At 42.8% G+C, this 22,712-nt stretch overlaps 1 protein-coding gene and 1 long non-coding RNA gene across 7 annotated transcripts in view; one reads left to right on the top strand and one right to left on the bottom strand.

Moving 5' to 3' along the window:
- Positions 1-10,060, bottom strand: part of NPAS3 (neuronal PAS domain protein 3) — a 631,435-nt gene extending 621,375 nt beyond the window's left edge. For 2 of the 4 annotated variants that reach the window (XM_052782584.1, XM_052782585.1), the window contains exon 1: positions 9,764-10,060. In XM_052782584.1, coding sequence (XP_052638544.1) covers positions 9,764-9,921 — 158 coding nt within the window. In that variant the 5' untranslated portion in view covers positions 9,922-10,060. Of the gene's footprint in view, positions 1-5,788; positions 6,300-9,763 lie in introns of those variants that run through there. The other 2 variants (XM_052782586.1, XM_052782587.1) reach the window with 1 other exon arrangement.
- On the top strand, positions 7,061-20,620 carry LOC128139744 (uncharacterized). Of its 3 annotated transcripts, none has more exons than XR_008234496.1 (4): positions 7,061-7,121; positions 13,842-13,944; positions 17,598-18,789; positions 19,412-20,620. It is a non-coding gene; the product is annotated as an uncharacterized LOC128139744 (long non-coding RNA). The 3 variants fall into 3 exon arrangements; XR_008234495.1 differs by lacking the exon at positions 7,061-7,121 and adding an exon at positions 10,243-10,559; XR_008234497.1 differs by lacking the exons at positions 7,061-7,121; positions 13,842-13,944 and adding an exon at positions 10,243-10,559.
- Positions 20,621-22,712: the final 2,092 nt, after the last annotated feature.

The raw sequence follows: 22,712 nt of genomic DNA, 5'->3' as shown, positions 1-22,712 counted from the left end.
CTTTATTTCAGCGGAGGTTTTGCCTGTGAAAGAAATGTAAATCCCTCTAACGAAGGACGTGTAATCTTCGAATACACAGTCAAAATGGGGGCTGGAATTTTATTCCTAGAGCTAACATTGACATCTTCTGCCCCTTCTGCTAGTTCTCAAAAATCTTTTGTGCGTAACTATCTCATCAGTAAAATGTGTAGAACAGTGTTTACAGACCTTTCGAAGCACACTGAGCTATATAAAGAAACATATCTACAGAAATACTCAGTATTAATATTAAAGTCTTCTTCAGACATTGTATGACATCAGTGAGAAGTTCCCTAGAACAGACAAATGACAAGATACAACTGAAGAGTGAAAGTCCAAAATGCAACATATAAGAAAGGCTGAGAAAATAGCCTGTAACAAATCTTCAAAACTCTGCTTTCGGTAATCCGTTTCAAATTCTTGCTTACATATCACTTGTTCTTTGATGTGCCTGACTCTCGCCTGCATGCAGAGTGCTGGGTAAGGGCTGGCATAACTCTCAGTATCTAGCTGCAGCAGGCTGAGATCAGAATCTCCTTAAGGACCGCTCCATTTTTACCTGAGAATCTCAAGACTTTCATGTTTTGTAATAATACACAGATGCAAAGTTCACTCCTCCTCCCACTAAGTACGCTAAAGTTTGTCATTGCGATCTCACTGAGAACAAATTCACATCTATTGAATTATATGGTAAAAATACTTTTATCCTTGCTTGTGATTCTCTGCAGTATACTTTAATTATATGCATAATTTCATTTGGGACTTTTTTAAAGATTAAGGTACAACTTGAACTCAATATTGTCCCAAAGACAGGGTCCAGTTCTGCCAAGTTACAGACACAAATACTATCCTACCCCTACCGTACCTTCTTTGTCCTGTGTAATATACTACTATAGCATACAAAATTAATGAATATTTTTACTGCTCAAAGTCCTGTTCAAATCAATGGCACAACAGTCCTATTCATTTGACTAGGACTTTGTGTATTGCAAAACTACTGCTTGAGGTTGTCACAGAACAAAGCTCTAGTCATATAAGACATGGCAGCAACCATTATATTCTTACTATGGCACATCTTCTTATGCAGCAAAATGCAATATTATTACAAATTATCCTTATTATGCAAAGTCCTATTAAACAAAAAGTCACGCACCTCATTCGCACTAATGGGACTTTGTATGTTAAAGATAACATGCAGTAGCCTTATAAATATTATATAGAAAGAAATTGCCTCTTCTGAAAAAATGCAATTATTATGAAATGAATTTTCAAAACATTTCCTCTCGTGGCCATAAATCTTTGGCAGCTTCTTTAAAAAAAAAAAAAAAAGGCCAACCATTAACCATAAACAAACAAACAAACCAACAAAAGAAACAAATGACTGGGGTGAAAATGTGAAGTCTTGGCTATGTACCTGAAACATACCTTATGTTTAAAATATAAAACAAATTTCCAGGCTGGCATCCTGCAGAACAAGTTTGCTGAATTCATTTTGAAACACCATGACTAATGCTGAAATCTTATCTCACATGAGGTGCTTTTACACCTACAAGAGGTACTAATGACAATAATATAAAATGAATCTGATGGACTGACTGAATGTAAGGTTTATTCACATGAGATGAGATTTCAGGAAATGGTCTCATAACATTAAATTCTAAAAAACCAATTACTTAATTGATATCAGATGAAATTCTGCCACGTTTATAAAACAGCTTCACCTCACTGACCTCAATGGGAGCAGAATCAATCCCAAAAAGTTAATAAAATGGTAACAGTTTTCATGGTCAGTACAGTTATTCAAAATTCTTATTGTAGAATATATTTTCCAATAAAGAGGGTATTGTTATAAAGATCGTTTTATGAAACAAACATTTATTTAAACATTATACTTTTTAGGAAGGACGCTGATGAAACTAATGCCTAGAATGTCAATTTTCAACAACTGTTTTACGTCACTCTTGCAATAAAATTCCCATCTGGGCTAGCAACTTGTGTGCCAAGTTTCAAACAAATGTGATTTGAAACTGCCAGTATGTTAGACTCCGAATTTCAAGTGAGACACTAATAAAAGGAGATGGGTGTTGACAATATATCCCAATATTCTCTTAAAAATGTCTATGGTTCTGGGTGCTGTATTAATCTGTTAACAAAACTCTCTAATTATTTATAACTTATTTATAATACAACATTAGAATGTCGCTAAATTGGTACAAAACAAGCTAACTGGATATAACTTGATAGAAAAAAAGTTGTGCTGTAAAGAATGTAGAAACAGTGCTGCAGACAAAACCTTGTTATTCAGAATCCCATTAGTTACTAAAAATATGTAATATAACTTTTGTTGATCAATACTCTCATGTAAGCTCTAAATAATGTATGATTCCGGTGGAGAAAAATGCAGCAAATCAAATATGGTGGGAGAATGTTTCAAATTATGAAGAGTAGTATGACTGCTAATCCATAAATCAGAAATCGGAAAGATTGTTGTAATGTGGGAGGGCTCTATTTAATAAAGGTCATTATAACTCCTGGCTCTAGAGCTATAAGATCTAATATCCTCTCTGGTAGCTCTATGATATGCCCATGCATTACTGTTCTTGTTGACAGTCTGTTGCCTTGGAAATATTTCATTATTTCAGTTTTTCCATTTGTAGACCCTTGGCCTTGTGATATGAAGGCCACCCTATTTCATATTTTCGATTATCATTTAAGCAATCTTCTGGAGCTATTTATATAAAAGCAAGTGTTAGACAATGCATATCATCATTTATCACTGCTATGTTTAAGCTCATGCTCTAGAAAGAAATGCCAAAATAAAGGTTTTTTTTCTCTTTCACTTTAAACCAATAGCACTCTGATATTATGATATGCTTTACAAATCAATGCTGGCATATCATATGCATGACACTTCTGTCTATTTAATTTTCTTGGTTATATATCCACACAACTGAAAAATCCTAAACTGCTACTGTAACTGTAAAATTTGCTAACACTCATAGTTTAAAAGAAAAGCAAACAAATGTAAGTGTGCAACTTTTCAAACATTCTTTAAAAAACCTAAACAGGTGAAAAAAGTTTCAAAACAATTCAAGTGCTTGGTTGCATCAGAGAGTGCTTCTTTTTACATTTGTTTTGTAATCACTAACCCCTTGCTTGAAAAAATGTAACACAATCTACCTAAATATTGTGGAAGTGAAGACTAAACAAGGAATGTACACAAAGTTCACTTGCAGGATTCTTAATCTTGAGAACTAGTTTACTGAAGTAGTAACTAAGAAGAGACTGCAAAACCCCTTAAGTAACTGATACGCGCCTGTATTTCAAATAGCTTGGCGCACACGGCTGAAAAGATGTGTACAAAGCTTAAATAAACAGCTACACGCAAGACTTCAGCAGCACATTACATAACTTTTAATAAAATGTACATGAGTGGCTGTTTATTGAAGCATTGATCGATCTTCTCCAAACTTTTTTTTAAACAACAAACAGATTGCTGTTATTTCTGCTACAAAAAAATGTCATCAACTTCTACATGTAATATTTATACCTAAACTGTTCAGAGCATTGTAAAGAGTGACAACAAAGTGAACCCTAAGGGCAAAAAACAACTGCTTGGACACTAGGCCAAGTTTGTAGCTATTAGTGTTCTAGGAATTTAGACTACTTTTTTCCCCTGAAATGATCACTCCTCCCACTCCCTACCGGGAAAAACTACTCCGATCCAACCTTTAAAATGACAGCATCAGAGCTGAACAAGAAGATGCTATTAAAGGGCATTAAATTAAATACAGTATATCCTCCTACAACTTCAATCAGAATTTCAGACCAAGTGTTATTTAGTTCAGCTCTCAAGTGGAGCAGAATAACAAATCGCGCACTTTGATTTACCTTCTCCGAATGCCAAATGGAGACAGGTGATAAAGAAAGCACTCATGCACAGGCTATGAAGTTTCCCCTAGAAATTAATTCTATCTTCAAGATTCCTATCTCAGAGAAATTCCCAAAATGGCACACAAATATGCTTCTGCTGGAGAGATTACTGAAGCTATCCTGGCAAATACACTTAGCACTAATATAGTACCATTCTCAGAAAGAAGACAGCAGAATTGTGTGTTGGGGGGGACAGGACTTACTGATACAAATTGTTTTTCCAACAAAGAACTCTGCAGAAGAAAAGCCTGCTGCTATAAGTGTTATTAACACAGTAGAAACGTCTTTGCAGCCACTGAAATGGAGATTTTTTTTTTTTTAAATATAGTTGAAGATGAAAATCTGTAAGTTAAGCCATTGACTTCTGAGGATGCACTGTTTTCCCATTACACGTATCTCCAAATTCTGCTACATATCAATATAGCCTTGTCAAAGTGCAACAGTTAATATTAATGCATCTAACAGCCGCACTAACACTTCAGAGGCAAATATGAAATGTATGGTTTTCTGATACCGGGCAGCCTGCTTCCTTAGGAAAAATGGCATAGCTATTTAGATAAAATCTGTGGGGTTTGGAAGTTGTACTAGAAATGCTGATCATAGTAAAAAATGTAAGTTTGAAATTAAGATTAAAATGAGCCTGATTCCCTAGACTTTGTTTAAATATTTTTCAGGCTTACTTGTGCTGTGAAATATAAACCGAGTAACACATGATCCAGCTACTTTTAAAAGCTATCTAAATGTTAATTTCCATTTTTACAACTAACCAGGAACCTTCCTCACCCCTCACCCTCAAGTTCACTTGTAACGCTGAAGGGGGGGGGTGGAAAGCCCACCCCAAACCCTTTGGCTGCTCTCCTTCTGGGCATACATCTCATCGCAGTGTAGCAACGGAGGTTTGAATACTTTTGTAAGAATCACAAAGTAACATCACATGAACTTGTACTCTTGTTTCCTACCAGTCACTTCTAGAAAGATTCACTTTACTAGAACAAATCCGCTACGGGCAATTCGTGTCACCAGCAGAGCAGATTAATAGCAAGCACTCTCCCCCAACAAAAGTATATGGGGCAGGCGGCGGGCCGGGAAGCAGACGGGGGGGTAGCACGATCCCCCCCCCCCGCCCCCGTGGCCCCCGCGGCCCCCGCCTCCCTCGCCGGGCCCCGCGCACCGCCGCACCGCCTCCGCGCACCGGCTCCGCTCTGCCCACCCCGAGGGGCGCCGGCGGGGCGGGGGGGCCGGGCCGGGCCGTGCCGGGCAGCCCCGCGGCGCAGCTGGCGGCGCGGCCCCCCCCGCTCCGGCCTAGCCGCACTTGAACCGCACCGGCGGGGCCGGCCCCTCCGCCCGGCGAGCCGGGCCTGGCGCGGCGCCCCGCCGCCCCCGGGGCCGCCGAGCGGCGGGGGCCTCCCGGGGGGGCCTCCCGCCTCCGCGCACACACCACACACACACACACGCGCGCACACACACACACACGCACATACACACAGACGCCCGCTCGCCAACGCGCCCCGCCAAGCACCGGCTCCGGCAAGCCGCGGCGGTGCGGCTGCTGGAGCGGGGCTGCTGCTGCTGCTGCTGCGCGGCTCGCCCTCTGTGTGTGTGTGTGTGTGCGCGCGTGTGTGTGTGTATGTGTGTGTGTGCGTGCGTGCGGCTGGCGGTACGCACTAGGAGGAACTCCCGGTGCCCGGCTGTGCGAGCAGCGGGTGCCGGCGGCAGGTCCCCCCACCCCGGCATGGCATCCAGCCCCGGCCCTCGGCGGCGGCGGCACGGCACGGCCCGGCCCGGCGCTGCTGCGGCTGCTGCTGCTGCTGCAGGTTCAATAAAGAGAAAGTGTTACCGTTCTCGCCTGGAAGGATCCTGCTGAAAGCTTGGCTTGGTGGGCGCCATCTTCCTGGGATTTTTTTTTTTTTTTTCTCCTCTCTCCCTTACTTTTCCCCCTCCTGATGTTGGTGTGTGTTGTGTGTCTAGCAGCAACAGCGGCGGCAGCAATGGCCCTGGTTAGCCAGACAGGCTAAGGAAAAGTACTGAGGCCAAAGCATCGCGGGCTCCCACTCCTCCGCGCAGTCCTGGTGCAGGTTGCTTGCTCGCTTGCTTGCTAGCGCTGCTGCTGCCGCTGCCGCCGTCCATAAGCCGAGGAGCGGAGGGAGCCGGGGCCCCGCCGGCCCCAGAGACATGCCCAGCGCAGGCAGCGGCGGCGGCCGGCGGCGGCGGCGGCGGTGAGAGCGAGCCGCGGCGCAGCCCCGGCGGGCAGCCCGGCCGCTGGCATCGCCCGGCAGGTGCGGCACACACACACACACACACACAGACACACACACACGCGCGCAGACACAGACACACGCGCGCACACACACTCTCTCGCACACACTCACACCCCCGCGCCCGCGGGCCGGGCTACGCGGGGTGCCAGGCCATGGGGCTAGCGGGGCGGGGGCGGGGGAGGGAAGGAGGGGAGTCAGGGATCTCCGGGCTTGACCGCTGTGAAAGTATTTCTGGGCATTTTCCAGCTGCTTCCCCAGCTCCGCTCCCACTCTGCGTGCAGGGGACAGCCTCCGCTGCCGGCGCAACAACGCCACTCAGTTGCAGTTTCGCACACTTTCCTCCTCTGGAGTCTGGGCTCCAGCGGGGAAGAGGGGCTGAGGGAGGCGAGGACTCTCTCCGCAACTCTGCGGGCACAGAAGCGCGGCGGGCGCACACCGCGGGCGGGCGGCCTGTCCCCCCGTGGGCTCCCACGGCTGAGGACGGGCCCGGGCGGGGGCGCGGGCGGGCGGGGGGGCCGCCGGGGGAGGCGAGCGCCCTGCGGCCCGCAGGGCCGTACGCGGGGGGTGACCGGCGCCCGCCCGCGGGGGCGGCGTGGAGCCGGGGGGACCCCGCGCACCCCCCAGGTCCCCTCCGAGAATGTGCGCGCACGTCCTGAGAGTAGGCGCTAGCTACTGGCGGAGTGAAGGGCGTAATGCTGGCAACGTTAACCGGGAGCGATGACCCGCTTTGTCGGGAAAGGGTGTAGCACTTCACGCCGTTTTATTGGAGATTATGAAACTAATCATGAAATAAAGGAGCGGGGAAAAGAAACCGCTACCTTAATTGTTCCTCCCAGGACAACGGGAAAACTCGAGCGCTGAGGGCTTTTAAAGAAGGAATCGCTCCTTCCCTAAAAGCTTTCCATCTCCAAGGTAACTTTGTGGCTGCTCTGCTGCTGCCTTGGAAGTACAGCTTCCCGTGCCTGATCCTGCTCCCAGGGAAAATCCAGGGGGCTTCCCTGGGGAAAGGAGCAAGCCCCGAAAGCCGGGGGGGATTTATTCACGAGAAACGTTTCCGCGACAACTCCAAAAGTTTGGAGCGGGGGGTGGGGGGGGGAAACTCGCGCGTGAGGCTCAGGGGAGAGCCGGTGCGGAAGGAGTTAGCAAAGCACCTGGAAGTTTGGGTGCGGGGCGTCGTCCTCCGCGCACCGGGGCCGGAGGGTTTCTTTCCGCAGGAGGCAACCGGGCCGGCGTAACTTTGCGCGGAGCGGCTCGGGCCGCCGGCGCAGTCCCGAGGGGGTGGGTAGCCGCCGCCCGCCCCGCGCCGCGCACGTGCGGCCTCCGCGCGGCCGTTGCGCACGTGCGCAGCCGGCGGCGGGATGGCGGCCGCCTGGCCTCGAGCGGCGCGAGCCCGCGGCGGCGGTAGCCCGGGGCGGCGCGAGGCGGTCGGGGGTGCAGGTGGAGATGAAGAACTGCGGGGGGGGGGGGGGGGGGGGGGGGAATCTAGAAAGTGCCACATGCCGTTCCCTGCCGGCAAATCTGTCTCCTCGCCTCCAAAAAGAAAGAGAAAAAAAAAAAAGTTAACAGGTGTCACCTCGGCTTTTGCAATAGCATAAGAAAGTGTCGGTGCCTGCTATATTTCAAGCGTTTCCAGAAAGCACGAAGAAAAATCGTTCGACGTAAGGCACGCTGTTCTGTCGATAATATAGAGTAAAAATTTGGAAGAAGTGCAAAAATGTTTCCCCTTGTTAGGTTAGTGTGCGAGACATCCAGACTGGTCTGGATTCCCGTTAGTCAAAGTACTTGGATATCTGCTAAGCACTATTTGGATTAGAGGTGTTAGTAGTTTGCCAGAGAAGTATTGCTTTTGTAACTTCTTCCTGATTACAAACTGACATAATCCAACTATTAAACGCAAAGAACTAAAAAATTGCATGCTGCCTTGTCTATATATTTCTGTTTAACTTAAAGTCTCCAGAGGTCTCTTTCATTTGTCTAGAAGCCAATCTGACATTTCTGACCCTTGACTTCCCCACTTCACAGACTAAACTATTGTGATTGCTGCCTGTACTTCCTCGTTAAAGTGTCCGTCAGTTTCCATTGTAATTTAAATCTTTTATAAGTGACAAAAATCATACAGAAACCATGAAAAGAAATAAACTTTAATCCATTCTTTATATCTCTCACATTCAAGCTTTTATATATATATATGAGAAAGATCGGTGTGTTCGCTTGAGCAAAACAAGACTCGTGCTTAGTTTCAAATGTTTCTCAGCTAAGAAAGTGCTTAGGCATCATCAGGGATTATTTCAGGAGAATCAGCTTCCTATTAATTTTTCATTTAATAAAAGCTACAAAAGTTACCACCAAACGTTTTCTGTCATGGGCATCAAATGGAAAATACATCATGTGTTTTCCAAAACTATAGGAAGCAACTCAAAGTTGCTGAACAACAAAACAGGCAATGGTCTATTATATAAATCTGGCTCCTAAACCAATTAAGTTTGAAATATTACGCTGAAACTTCCTATGATTTTTTTTCTTTTACATTATAGAGATATTTAGTTTGGATATTTGAGATTATACCGCATTTTTCTAAGTATTTAATTTAAGGCAATAGTGGAAAGCAAGATACTTGGGACAGTGCCATTTTTATTGCATTTAGAGAAATGTAAATGTTTTGTTCCGATTTCAGCCTACATTTATCTGCTGTCATCTACCTTTTTTTTTTGAGGATTCGGCTCCGGTTATAAGCTTATGATAGAGAAAACTAACAGATTCAAACTTCAGGTTTTGCCTCATAGAAGCACAAAGAAATGTCAGGTAATTAATTAAGCTTCATGTTAGTATCAGCACATATCGATTAATTGTTAGGGGAAATGGGGAAGGTCTTTAAACTTCATTATGACTTACTGCCAACTTTCTACCCTTTGCTTCCTAAAGGCGCTCTCTGTGAATTTCCTGCATTTGCATTAGAATGCATTTAAGGTGAAAAAATAACAGTGCTGAGTATACTTAGGTTTTCGTGCTATATTTCCCTGTAGTAACAGGTGACATGATAATACTGTTAAAGTACAGTGTGGAATTGCAAGTGTGCAACCCCAAGTGAAAATTGTTCTCTTTCTTGGTTGAAAGCAAATTATCAATCAGCATACCATGATCAATTATCCCCCTGGCTGCCACACACTGGGATTTGCACAAGGCATTGACATTGAGAAATTCCTCTTTAGAAAGGATGAGCGGACGGGATCCCAAACTTTGCAGCAGCCAAGCTAAGCTGCCGGGGTCTCACTTTTTTTTTTTTTTTTTTCCTATTGTTGCTTTCCAGCTCATCCAAGACAAAACTAGGAGATTGTGTTTACTTCTCAGTGCATTTTAAAAGATGCTGTATTTTTTTTAAAAAGGGAAAAGAAAAAAGAAAAAACCCCTCCCCTCCAACCAAGCTCCCCCCCAACAAACAGCAAGGAGAGATTAAAAAAAAAAAAGGGAAAACAAAGAAACACAAAAGCACAAAGAAAAAGCAAGTGAGGGAGCCTCAGGAAGAGCCGCACAGCCCTCTCCCACTCGGTGCTCACCGTTGTTGGTAGGAGGTGATGCCCTGGACGTTTTGCGGGTTGCCGTTGGCCGCGGCGCCGGCTCGCCCCATGCCCGGCGCCGCCGGCACCCCCCCGGCCGCCCCGCCGGCCGCCGCCGCCGTCACCTGCACGCTGAAATCCGGGAAGATCCTGATCATCCCCGCGGCTCAGCACCCGGCGAGTCTCGGCGAAGAGGTGCAGCAGCAGCGACTCTCCCTCCGGCGGCTGCAGCAGCAGAGCCAGGCACACTGCAATCCCATTAGTGAGTGGCGGCCACTGTGAGTGAGGAAGGGCGCTTTGATGTGAGCTGCTGGGCTGAGATTGAGAGGAGTTTGGGGGGGGCTGGGGGTAAAGGCGGGGGGGTTACCGAATTGCAAACATGCAACGCGTGAAGATTTGGGCGGGGGGGGGAGGGTGGAATATCAGAGCTACAAAAAAAAAAAAAAAAGGTATGTCTAATACCACTGGAGCTGTAGATATAAGAGAAAAACCCAAGCTGAGGAGGGACAGGGAGGAGAGGGGGGCGCAATTACTTTAGCGGTGCAGTGAAAATGATGAGCAGCAAATGTTGCCTTTTTTCCCTCCTCCTTCTCGTCCCTCCACCCCCCACCCTCCACCCAAAAAGCAAGTCTTAGAGGATTTCTCTGTCTCAATGAAGTAATAATAAAGGCGGCTGACCACAGTCTGGGCTAGCGCCAACCGTGCGGGGGGGGAGGGGGAGGAATATCCCTGCTCCCAGAGTCCTGAGGAGAAGAGGAAGAGTGGAGGATTGTTGCAGCACAAGTTCTTGCTCTTGGTAACTTGCTTTTGCTTTTGCTCCCCCCCCCCGCCTTTTCTTTCTTTCTATGAAGGGACGGTTTCCACAAGCTAGGAAATGCGCCGCTTTTGTGCAATGGCAGAGTTTGTTCCCTATTATAGGGAGCTGACTCTCCTCCCCTCCTAGTGTGCAGCAATGTTATTGCTAGTCAAACTTGTAAGGTGTGTGGTGTGTGTGCACGCACTGATCCCTACTGCTGCTTCAACATATCAATTATACCGCCGAGAGCTGCGCAAACCCCCCCTGCCAAGCTCCCCTCCGGGTGCGGCACGCACCGCACCAGCAGCGGCGGGGAGGGCAGCTCGTCCCCCGCCGCCCCCGCGGGACGCGCGGCCGCAGCGCCGCGCCTCCTTTGTGCCGCCCCGGGGCTGCGCGCAGCCCTCCCCGCCTGTGCGCTCCGGCCGCGTTCCCCTTTCTCCCCCTCCGCCGAGTGCTTATCCCGGGCCGCGGCGCTGTGCGGCTCCGCCAGCCCGCCGGGGCCGAGCCGGAGCCGCTGCCCCTGGCCCGGCCGGGGCCGCCCGCCGCCGAGTCCTCCCGGCCGCGGCGCTGCGCGGGGGCGGATGCCGGGAGGGAAGCGCGGAAAGTCGGGCGGGGAGCGCGGGGCGGTGGCGGGACGACCTCCCCCCCGCCTTCCTTCCCCCGCGGCTCCCCGCCTTGCTGCGGGCGTGGGGGCCGCAGCCGCTGCGGGAGGGGGCAGGGACAGACGAGCCCTCCTCGCCATGGCCCTCGGCGGGCGCTCCGGGGGCTGCGCTCCGCGTCCCCTCCTCCTTGCAGCTGCAGCGGGAGGCGAGGGGTGAGGAGCCCGTCCCGGAGGGCAGGAGGGGAGAAGAGCGGTGTGCCGGGTGAGGGGCAGCAGGGGAACGGCAGAAAAAGGGACCCCCCCTCCCGTAGTAGGGTCCCGCCAAATCTCCCCGCTTCTGGGGTGACTGCGAAACCGCGGACCTGTAGCTCCAAGCTGCCGGTTGCTGGAGCTGAAAGTGTCGTCCGTGCGGGCAGAACTGGACTCTTTGCCAGCCTGGTGAGTGGACGGCTAGAGAGGAAAGTAACACACTGCGTTAGTGCACCTTACACAAACGGCAGCTGTACCGTTGACTCGTTTCTGAGGAAACCGAGGCTCCTACCAAGAGGAGTTGCGTGGGACAGAGCACAGGTTGCACTCCAGAATACGCATGGTGTTGGAAAGGCTATGGCAGCGTCTCTGAAGGGGACAGATGTCCCAGGCTGCCCCGTCGCTCCAAAGCCATCGTAACCTTTGCTTCCATAAATCAAAGCTGTCACCTGGGCCAGTCTCCCCTTTTCCCATGCAACTCGGATGTGCCTCTTGGAATCATAGCTTGGCTCCTAATCTAACAATATCCTCTTATCTTGACTTTTCTTTCCATTGCTGTTCCAAACCAAATTAAGACACACCAACTTTATGTTAAAACAGAGACTGCATTCAAATCCTTTGTATTAAATAGCATCTGTGTTTGCATTCTGTTTTAATACAAAATGCTTTGGATTGCAGCTAATACCAGGAGATATGAAACTGGTTAGTCCCCACATGTTGCACATAAAAAGAATTCATAATGAGCATCTGTGGGATGTGGAATGGATCCCATGAGTTAGCTGAAGACCTCATAACGTAAGAGCTGAGAAGCCTAAGTGAATTATGACTCTCTTTCCTCGCAAGTAGGATTAATTTTCTATCCCACTTATATTCATTATCTATCCTGTTTATACTATAGGGACATCAATTGTTTGAGTGTTAAATATGAAGACTTTACAGAAACGTGTAGGTTAGATAGCTTGCGGAGAAGAGGGGGGATGTTACTGCTAGGAAAAATGTTATTCAAACTCCACGTTTAAAGAGCAGTATTAGATAAAGCTGCTCACTTTTTTAAAGGACTGTGAATTCTGCGCCTTTCTCTTACAACATATTTAAAATGTAAGGTTTACAAAGTACCCTCCATCTGCCTGTGGCCCTCCCAGTGATGTCAATAGGAATTTTGCATGCAGATGAAGGCCCGTATATGGCCTTTAGAGAGCAGGTCAATAAATGGCTGGAGGAATAATTAAAGACTTCTGAGCTGCTCCTTTCCTTTTTCTTACAATATAGTACAAGACTGGCATGAATATAGGCTGGGCTACCACTCTAATTGGCTATGGAATAACACTGAAAGGAATTTAAATGTGGGCAGTAGCCATTTTCCAAATGATCACTCCATTACAGTAGTTTTGTCTGTCAATGTATGGCCAGGCAGTAGAGTGGATGTAATCATGTCCAAGTCCCCATCCATTGATTGTCACTCTCTCCTCTACAGTGGCAACTCTAAGCAGATTTTCATGTTTCAAAGGGACAGCCAGGACAGAGAGCCTGCCTTTAGCCAAGCTTGCTTCAGCTTAGTCTCGAAAGTCACCGCTTTTCATCTGCTTAGGCAGAACCAGGATCTCTTGATATTTAGTAAGATCTTTTATGACTATTGATTAATATCTTAATTTAAGCCTTAATGTAACCGAAAAGTCAGTCTTGATAACTTTGTTCACGCAAGTAGTCCCACTGAGTCAGTGGAGCTGCTGACAAATAGTTTTGTATGTTGTAAGACGAGCAGGATTCAAAGGTAGGTTTGTGAATGTCTACAGAATACAGAAGCATTTTCTTTCTCTTAGACTTTAAAAGATATCAAGTAAAAAAACCATTATATCTGAGGAAAAGTCCATTTTGATTGTATCTTTTTTTTCCCAAATTAATCACGAAGGTAAAATCCAGTAAGAATTTCTGAGACTTACTTTATACAGCGATGAAAACATCCATCATTAAGCTTATACTCTGTGCCTTATTAAATGGCATGGACACAATTTGCCACGTATTTCACCAGTGCTACAACATACCATGATGGATTTAAATTAATTCAGTGCAGAATCAAGCCCAATATTTTTAATTTAGTTTATTTCTCATTTTGCTTAAATTATTGACAGGTTCTTGTGTCTAAGTGACATAGTTTTTGTCTCAATACCATATACTGTTGTAAGATATTCTGCAAGTTGCTTTAGTATTGATTAAGCTAAGAAATATTCTAATAGAGTACTGCTGTTTCTAACAATGTACTGAAGACCTCCCTCTCTCAGGGAAAAACATAGTAAAGATAAAAATTAAAAACACATGACAATGTGTAATATAATAACATTTAATATTTATGCTTTACATATACCTCTCTATCACAATTATATATTATATCTTTATTCGCATTGTCAGTGTACTACTGTTCCTTTCTTTCACAGGTGAAAAAATATCTCTTCTCTGGAAATTCATTTCCATTTACTTAAAGTTAAATGGTTTGACTTTGAATTTTCATTATCTGCTGTTGGAAGGAGCCTGTGACAGGTATGAGGGAGAATGCTACAAAGCTTCACTGTATCATCTAATTTTTGCTTCACTTTAGTCAGATATCATTTAGGTAGAGAGTAAAATACTATACGTAGAACAGGATAAGATAGAACAAAACAGAACAGAAATAAAACAAAATGAAAATAGGATATATAATGAATTACAGTAGAAAAATGCCTTTATCTTGAAGTGATTTTTTTTTTCTTTTAGTTATACTGATTCCTCACTAGTGAGAAAATTGAACTAATTTTATATAAAAGGAATATGTCATAACAGGATATGGCATTTATCTTCCTGAGATAGGGGTGACCTCATCATTCACAAGTGGCGTAGCTATGAATGAGTAATCAGCCTCCCCACCCATTAAGTGTAGATAAGTCCACATCTTCTGTCTAAGTATTAAATATTCGATTTATTATTTTACAACTTGCCATCTCTACAAGTGTCTACTGACTGTTGCTTCCGCTGCTGCTACCAATATGTATCGTCAGTGTGAAGCAAAAGAAGCTCCTCGAAAGGTGCCCTGCATAATAGTGAATGGAAGATGAGAAGGGAAATGAAAATAACAGAGAAGAAAACAAGAGAAGATAGACCTGCAGGAAAAAAATTATGGGCAGAACAGGGATAAGGAAACTCTTTAACTGACCTATACTTTTGTTGCCTGTAATATTCCAAGAGCTGTATAACATACATGCAGTGAAAATATTTTTCATATTAATACCTCACATATATCAGCTATCTCCTATCTCAAGTTATATTGCCAAAGTTATTCCCAGAGGAATTTATATATATATAATGCGAGAGAAATATATAGTTAGGAAAGAATTCCTTTTTACTATTTATCAGCAGTGCACATTAGAGAAGAGCTGCAGTTAAAAAAATACAGTTTCTTTCTAGAACTATATAAGATAACATAATTTTCTCCTTCAAATGATGTCACGTGCTGCATTTTGTTTTCATTCCTTTGTAAATGCAATGAGTGCAGTTTAAAGAAAATATTTGGAGTTTAATTTTAAATCGAAAAGAACTGGCTGTTCATCTGTTTGGAAGAAAAACCTCTAAATAGAACATGAAGTCAGGAAAAAGACCATCAAAGCTTAAATAGGAAGTATTCAAATGTTTTCCATCTTCACAATTCCTTGACATGTACTGAGGGGTTGGAAGAGCAGATGAGGGAAATGTCTTTTCTGAAAGGTTGCACTGGGAATGAAGGGCAAGATTAAGGTAGCCCCTTCCCCCCGTATTCAAAAGAAAAGCAAGCGGAGAGTAAGATAGAAGGAAAGTGCCTGGGGAAAGTAGCATCACTATCGAAATCATAAAAGATGTATAAGGACATCAGTGGAAGAACTAGAAAAACTATTAGAAGAATGCCCTACAGGGCTATCCCAATGGCTCGGCGATTAGCACACCGCGCTGCCACTGGGAAAATGCAGCTAAGGTTCGAGGCTAGTCTGAGGATCTCGCTCATTGGTACTGGCAGCTGAGAGCCTTACGAGGATGGTGAGTCCACAGTGGAGAAAGACTGATCCATTGCTCACATGCCCAAAGGTATGTACCTAGGCTCTGGTTTGACCACCGAAGCCGTCTCAGGAAGGAGTATCGGGTTTTCTCTATCATCAGCTAGCCTAATTCGCTCTCTGTGTGAAAGCAAAAGAGTGCCTCTGGCCTACTGTGTAACGACAAAGGACAGCTAATTTTCTGAGGCTGGAACATCAGTATCAAAGTCGATTTCTCTTGTGTTGCACACTTTGCTCTAGCCCCAGATTTTAGTGAATGAGTTATCTCTTAGCACCAGAGGTTTCCTGCAGTGTTGATCCCACACACATTTTCTAGCAGCTCCAGCAGAAGATCAAGGGGCAGACAGCTAGTTTTTCCAGACTCTACCTACTTCTGCAGAGAGTGTGTAATCGGTGATGTTCCTCCAGGCAGTTTTAGCACCTGTGTATCCATTTCCCTTGTCTTCAAGATCAGTGCTGTGCCTCCAAAGTAGAGCAATCTGCTACTTCGTTGGCAGCAAATTGGGGTCATGGAGACCACAACTAAATTGTGCTGCTTCCACCTCCACAAAAACCTGATTCATACCACACAGCCCGATAAGAAGGTTAATTCAAGAAAGTGGAAAAACAAATCATGTAGATGCTTTTTATCTCCAGGGCTTCTAAGAGATACCAGCATATTATCCTGTGTTCTCACCATGTTCAGATTTTTGGTCCAGTAATTCCCTTTGGTGCTGCTCATTCATAAGTGAAACTTATAAAGGACACAGGGCTAGTCAACACACTTTGCCCATTTGTTTATTTATTTATTTACCTACCTTTATTTTTAGCCCCATCGGTGTTCCTAAACCAAAATAATTTGCGGAAGCAACTGTTGGTGTGTCCTGGAAAGACAGCATCAATGGGCAGCTCAAGGTTTTTGACTGTGCTTAGAGGAGGATTCTTACCCTTGCCTTCACTAAATAGTCATTCCCTTCTAATTCAGAAGAAAGAGAAACCAAACATGCTTGCTTTCTCCTAATTGTTTTTTGATGAATGAATCCAAGTTAATTATACATAGAGCGAAAAAAAGCATCAAACTTTCACTGAGCTCTTTCAGACAAGCCTAGTACAGTCCAATGTAGCCTTTCTTCTTTGGTGGCTACCATCAGTCCTCTGCTGAGTCATGCAGCAGTGAACACGAAACAAGAATATTCACAAGACTACCCATGACTGTTTCCTCCCTTACTGTCCAAGTTGAAAGTCCCAATCAGCACCAAAACCAACAGTGTGTAAGTGGGAGCTGGGATCTCTCAGCAGCAGAGGTTGTAAGCATCCAGTGCAGTTTAAAGCTGTGCTAGGTCCTTAAAGCCATGCTTCTCCACAGTTGTGTTTGGGTTTTTTCTTTTCTGTTTCATAACAGCATTATCTTTCCATTCACTGAAGAAGACAGTGCATCATGTTCCTGCATAGCAGGGTCCCAGGTGGGCAGCCATGTAAATCTGGGACTCTGCTAACAGTTTCTGAAACTTCAAGCATACATAAGAGTCAGATATAAATACTTTGATCTTTGGTCCTAGTGTTTTTCCAAAAATAATCAAAACTCATAAGGAAATATATGTGTCAAAGACTTGAATGCAGGCTAGCCTATCTGAAAATGCATCCTTGTCTAGGCACAGGAATCTCTAACAGAGTACCATTCTTATTTACAGCTATTTATTATTCTGCAGTTTCAGTTCTCTCTGTTAAGCAGGTGATTGTCCAAATTCCTTCCTTCCTTTTTTTCTTAATCAGGAAATTCAAGTATTGAGCATACTCACAGGAGGCCTTCAAAGTTTAAACACATCTCAAATCTTACTCTTGAGTTAAAAAACAAACCAACCTTTCTAGTATTTATACATGGTCTATCAGAAACCTTAAAGAGGTAGCTTTGTTCACTTCAAAGTTAGACCTCCATCCACATTACCTGCACTTTTGTCATTGCTATCCATACTATAGTAACTATTGAGAAGAACCAACAAATGCGACGTGCAGCACTCAACCAAGTGTCCTTACATTTCACTCTTCAGAATTCCTTGCCTGGGGATTTTAATTCTGACAAACCCAGAAAATAATCTGAGATCTTTTTAGTCCACTGCTAGACCTTTATTTTAATTTTAATTTTCATTTTCACAGATAGGGTAGCCCGCAGACTGGCCATAAATTGCACCAAATTGGGAACGTGCTGAACTCTAAGAGTGAGTTTCTTTTTTGTTCTATGGTTGTAAGTCTTAGCATTTCAAAGTGTATTTTCATTATCAAAAAGTGGTCTGGACTGTAGCTGCCATCTAAATAAAGTTGAATACACTACTTCATTCACTGGAAGTTACTAAAAAAGGCTACCTAATATTCTTCTCTTTTCACTGCTGATGGATCACATTATCTCATTTTTATACACGACTGGACAACATAGAAAATGTCTTTGTGACTTCTGAGACTCACTCTAGCAGGTATTGGCAACATACTGGATGGAGAACTTCTGGGCTCTTGAAAGAAACACATAATGCAATTGCCTGGTCATCAATATACTAGTTTTAAATATTGTGGAATTTAGCCATTATTCTTTTGATTACATATTTGAGGCAACATATATTTGGCCATAGAGGATGTATAGTTTGAGTAGATACAGATGTCTATAGGAAGAAATTGTAATTTCTCTTAGTTCAAAATTCATTAAATAGGCTTTATCGTACCTTTCTTATTTTTGTCCCAAGATGGATACTTGTTTATCTTTAATAACTTGACAACCAGTAACAACTGCATTTGCTTTATTTGTAGACACTTTAAGAAAAAAAAAAAAAGTTGTTGATTCTTTTACTCATCCCTTGATAGGACTGGTTGGTGAATGTTACTACTTGCTAAGGGTGTCACCTTTTTCTTGTCCATACTTAATACAGAAGAAAAAGCAAGGGAACTCCTCCAGCCAAACTATCATTTCTTTTGATATGGGTCCTTTTTTATTCTGGAGAAAACCTCCTACAGATTTTCAAGCATATTTCATTTAATATAGATTTGGCCTTTTCAGTCTGGAACAAGAAATATCAGAGAGTTCATACAAGTAGATGTTATAACAACACCAGCAACATCTGCAGAATGACAGAGTTTATTTTTAGTTGCAACGTGTAATAATCACTATTGGCCTCCTCAGCTTCTCAATTTCTGCAACAATTTTCTGGAAAAATGTTTTTGTTTCAGGCTTTGTTTTGTAGCATCATGGGAAGTTTCATCATTAAAAAAATAAGAAGAAAAATTACTTCCTTTAACTGGACTAAATCAATATTTCTTCCTAAAATAATGAAACCATATGTAGTTAAAAACTATCATACAGGTACAAGTAATTTTGAATCTTTTGGGGGATATCCAGATCGTATAGCAGTAATTCTTCCAATATTCAAATGCAATCACTGAATTCATTTAAAAGTTATAATTTTGTCTTGAAGAATGTTATTAACAGTCCATGGTATTTTCTGTGCCATCAATTCAATAACAGCTTTTCTGTGTATCCAGTCCTTCACTATATGCCAACCAAGTACAGCGACTAGATTTATCTGGAATATACTATAATTTATTACTCTTTCTGAAGCTGAACTTTTGATTCTAATCAGTTTTACTCAGCTGTTGTCAGCTTATGGAGAAGTACAAGGGGTGAAGATCTGCATAATAAAGATATTATATGCAAAAAAATCTTGAATTAAAAAAATGACTAAAGCTGATATATCAAACACCTGAAGTAGAAAAAAAAACAAGGTTAAGATTTTTCTTGAACTCATTGTACATCTTTCTTACACTTTTTATGGTATATGTTAATAATACTTCAAAGTTTGCATATCTGAAGATAGGAAGAAGAAATATTCAGTTTAAATAGCAATAGTATTCTTGGCTTTCAGAATATTCTTGTTATGGGTCCTTGCTACTTCCACTAACATTACCCTTTTGCATTTACTTTTTAGGTGAAGAAGAGTCCATGAGTAGGAATAATGCAAAATAATTTGACTTTTGAGAGACTGTAAGCTCTTCAAACCTATTGTTAAAACAGATGATGCTTGACATCATTGCAAATCATTCTGTCTTCCTTTTACTTATAAGACCTGGTATCTGTAATAGACAGTGTACATACATTCATATGGTGATGTTTGGTTAGTAGAACACACACGGCTGGAGTTAAATTATTTAATTTATAGAGTTTCAAATATCTGCTATCTTCACTAGATAGATCTTTAAAAACTGAAAGAATATCCCTTAATATGGTTTTCATTGAAAACAAGCATTTAGGGAAAAAAAAAATAAAAAGGAAACAAATGTGCCATATACATGCAAAACATGCTAGCTTGAATGTACCTTTATAATTACCAAACAGTATTTCTTCAGGTATAGAGTGCATTTTGATGTTGTTCATTTTATCATACACACATTATTCCATAATCTAAAAAATAACATAGCTTTGCAAGAAGATGCCTAGTGATTTATTATTAGGTTCAGTTATCCTCTGCAGGAAGATAAAATTACTACTACTTACTTTCAAAAGAGGTCCAGGGTTGAATCCTCACTATCATATAGAGAAACTAGAATTTGACTCTCCCATTAACTTTGCTTAGGTTGGGGGGGGAACAGTATCTTTGAATGTTAAGCCACTGGTTTTCATACATGAATATTCAGAAATCTAGTCAACCCAAAATGGAGACCACTGTGTGAGACACAGCCCTTGTTTGGAAAGCAAAACTGAGGATTTCCTGAGGCTTCATGCTGTGAGAAAAGGAGCTGTGGACCAGTCAGTGCCTTTTTCCACCACTAAGTACTGAAGTTAATGTGAGTGTGAATCTATATTTCTTTGTTCAGAGTTACTGTAAATGTTCTCTCATGGAGAAATTGCTCAGTCTAAAGATAATTATAGTTACGCAGTCATTCAGGTGAATTAGTGCAGGCAAACGAAGAAGGCTCACCTCATCACTAATGGACACAAGCAGTATGCAGTGACTGACTCTAAACACTGGCTGTTCTGAAGTGTCCTAGCCTGGATACCAGCAATAGTATCTGCTTGGATAGCAGATGTGTATGCCCTGCTCACAGCTAATTATTTCTGCAGAGTGACAGTATGATGGTGATTAAAAATATATATTAATATATATGGTGTGTTAGACCTATAAATATATCTTGCCTGATTTATTTGGTCTGAGCTCATCTATAAATTGTCTGGCTTCTGAAGGAAAATGGCAAAATTGTCTTGCATGTAGAGGGATAGATTTCAAGTTAAATCAGTGGTTACAACAAAAAAAAATCTAAATGAATGACAAACTCTGAAGAGCTCAAACAAGGCAAATTGTGATACATAAATATCAGAGGGCATGTGTATGCCTTGAACAGATACCAAACCTGAGATATGGATGGATGGAAGAAAAAAAAAAGGTTCAGATCACATTTTCCCTCTGAGAAACCAAGAAGAATAAGAAGAGCATTCTAGTACAGCGTAGTGGTTAGAACTGCAACACACCTTATTCAGTCATGAATTTGAGTAATAATTGAGTTGTAGTCTATTTCAAGCAAGCAAGCAAAAGCAAGCATGCTCATCTTCCCCCAATTATCTCCCTTGTCAGTTTAATTTCTTGGAAGAATTCTGTAGTTTCCTAAAAAAATAAACCAAACAAAACCAAACAAACAATAAAAACACTTAAAAAAAATCCAAACAAAAAACCCCCAATCCCACACAAAACAAAGCATCACACACACACAAAAAAAGCATAAATACTTTGAGTATATCATATTGGAATTTTCATATGACTTTCATGAAGGACAAGGAGGAGTGCAGATCCATTTGTTTTCAAAAATGTCATTCTGGGTTTTTCATATTTCCCCCCCCCCCCCCCAAAAAAGGTTATAAAAGGGTACTAGCAAAAAAGTCTGCAAGATGCTTCTTTCTTTCATGTGAGGTAATATTCAGTACTGCTTATGTGGAGTCAACACACTACAACCACAAGAAACAAGTTTTTACTCAAGTATATTGAGATTTGCTTTTGTCTTTATGAAGTATTTATTTGAACATTTGGCCTTGAAAGTATGATAGTGGAATCAGTGGTCTAATGCTATAAAGAATGAGTATTAAAGTGAATTGAGAATAATTTTTAATGGTATTTCATTGAAGTCAATGGGCCAACATCAGGCAAAGTGAGTCTCATTGAAGTTGTGAAGATTAATTTTTTATTTCAAGCCATTGAAGTCAAAGGGAACAGGCTACAGAAAGTTAACCCCACACAGTGCAACTACATTCAATGCAGCCTTATCTGTGGATTAAAAAAAGACTTTATTAAGTATGAGATTTGTGTATCATCGCTTTCACACAATGTATTAAAAAAACCCAACAGAGTAGTATCACAGGGGCTGGTGGAGTGACTGTAAACAGACGTTGCAGCTAGGCTTTTAGGATAGTTGTACAATACCATTTAACAGCACAGCTCACATAATACTACAGCATGTTTTCAAGAGAGAAATGTTAGGCAAGATATCACATATCTTATACACTTTGAACAGTGCCTCAAACTCTTGCTAGATAGCCAAGAGAATCAGACTGAAGAAGTCTGATGTCTCATGCAAAGGGTAGCAATTTAAAAAAAAAAAACAAAAACACACAAACAACAAACCAAACCAAAACCAACACATTCACTGCCTTTCTCTCCCCAAATTAAAGAAAATTTTTTTACTGAGAGGGTTGTCAGGCATTGGAATGGGCTGCCCAGGGAAGTGGTTGAGTCACCATCCCTGGAGGTATTCAAAAAGCGAGTGGACAGGGTACTCCAGGGCATGGTTTAGGGGGCATGGTTAATGGTTGGACTTGATGATCTTGAAGGTCTTTTCCAACCGAAATGATTCTATGATTCTATGATTCTATGATTCTATGAAATAAGAGAGCAAGAACACCTTCACTTTAGTGAACATTTACAGGGTTTGCAACATTTGACTAACAGAGAATAAATTTAGCTACTTATCATCAGGAAAAGGATTCTTCAACATTTTTTTAAACTTAAATTTAATCACTATTAACTTCTAAAATATTTAGAGGAAATCATGTAAAACCAGCAGATGCACAACTAGATCCTACTATGTTTTGTACGAGTTCAGAGTGAGAGACTTCCTTTGCTTTACCATTTCATGGATGCTGTCATTCCCCAAACACTTACCACTGTATAATCACTTTACAGTAGAAAACAATGTCAATGGACAAATATTATACACAAACATGAATTAGATATGTAGAGGTAT

The sequence above is a fragment of the Harpia harpyja genome, chromosome 3 (genome assembly GCF_026419915.1).
Source record: "Harpia harpyja isolate bHarHar1 chromosome 3, bHarHar1 primary haplotype, whole genome shotgun sequence".
Taxonomy (NCBI): Eukaryota; Metazoa; Chordata; class Aves; order Accipitriformes; family Accipitridae; genus Harpia; species Harpia harpyja.
The sequence above is the reverse complement of the archived record's forward strand: the minus strand, read 5'-3'. Positions and strand labels throughout refer to the sequence as shown.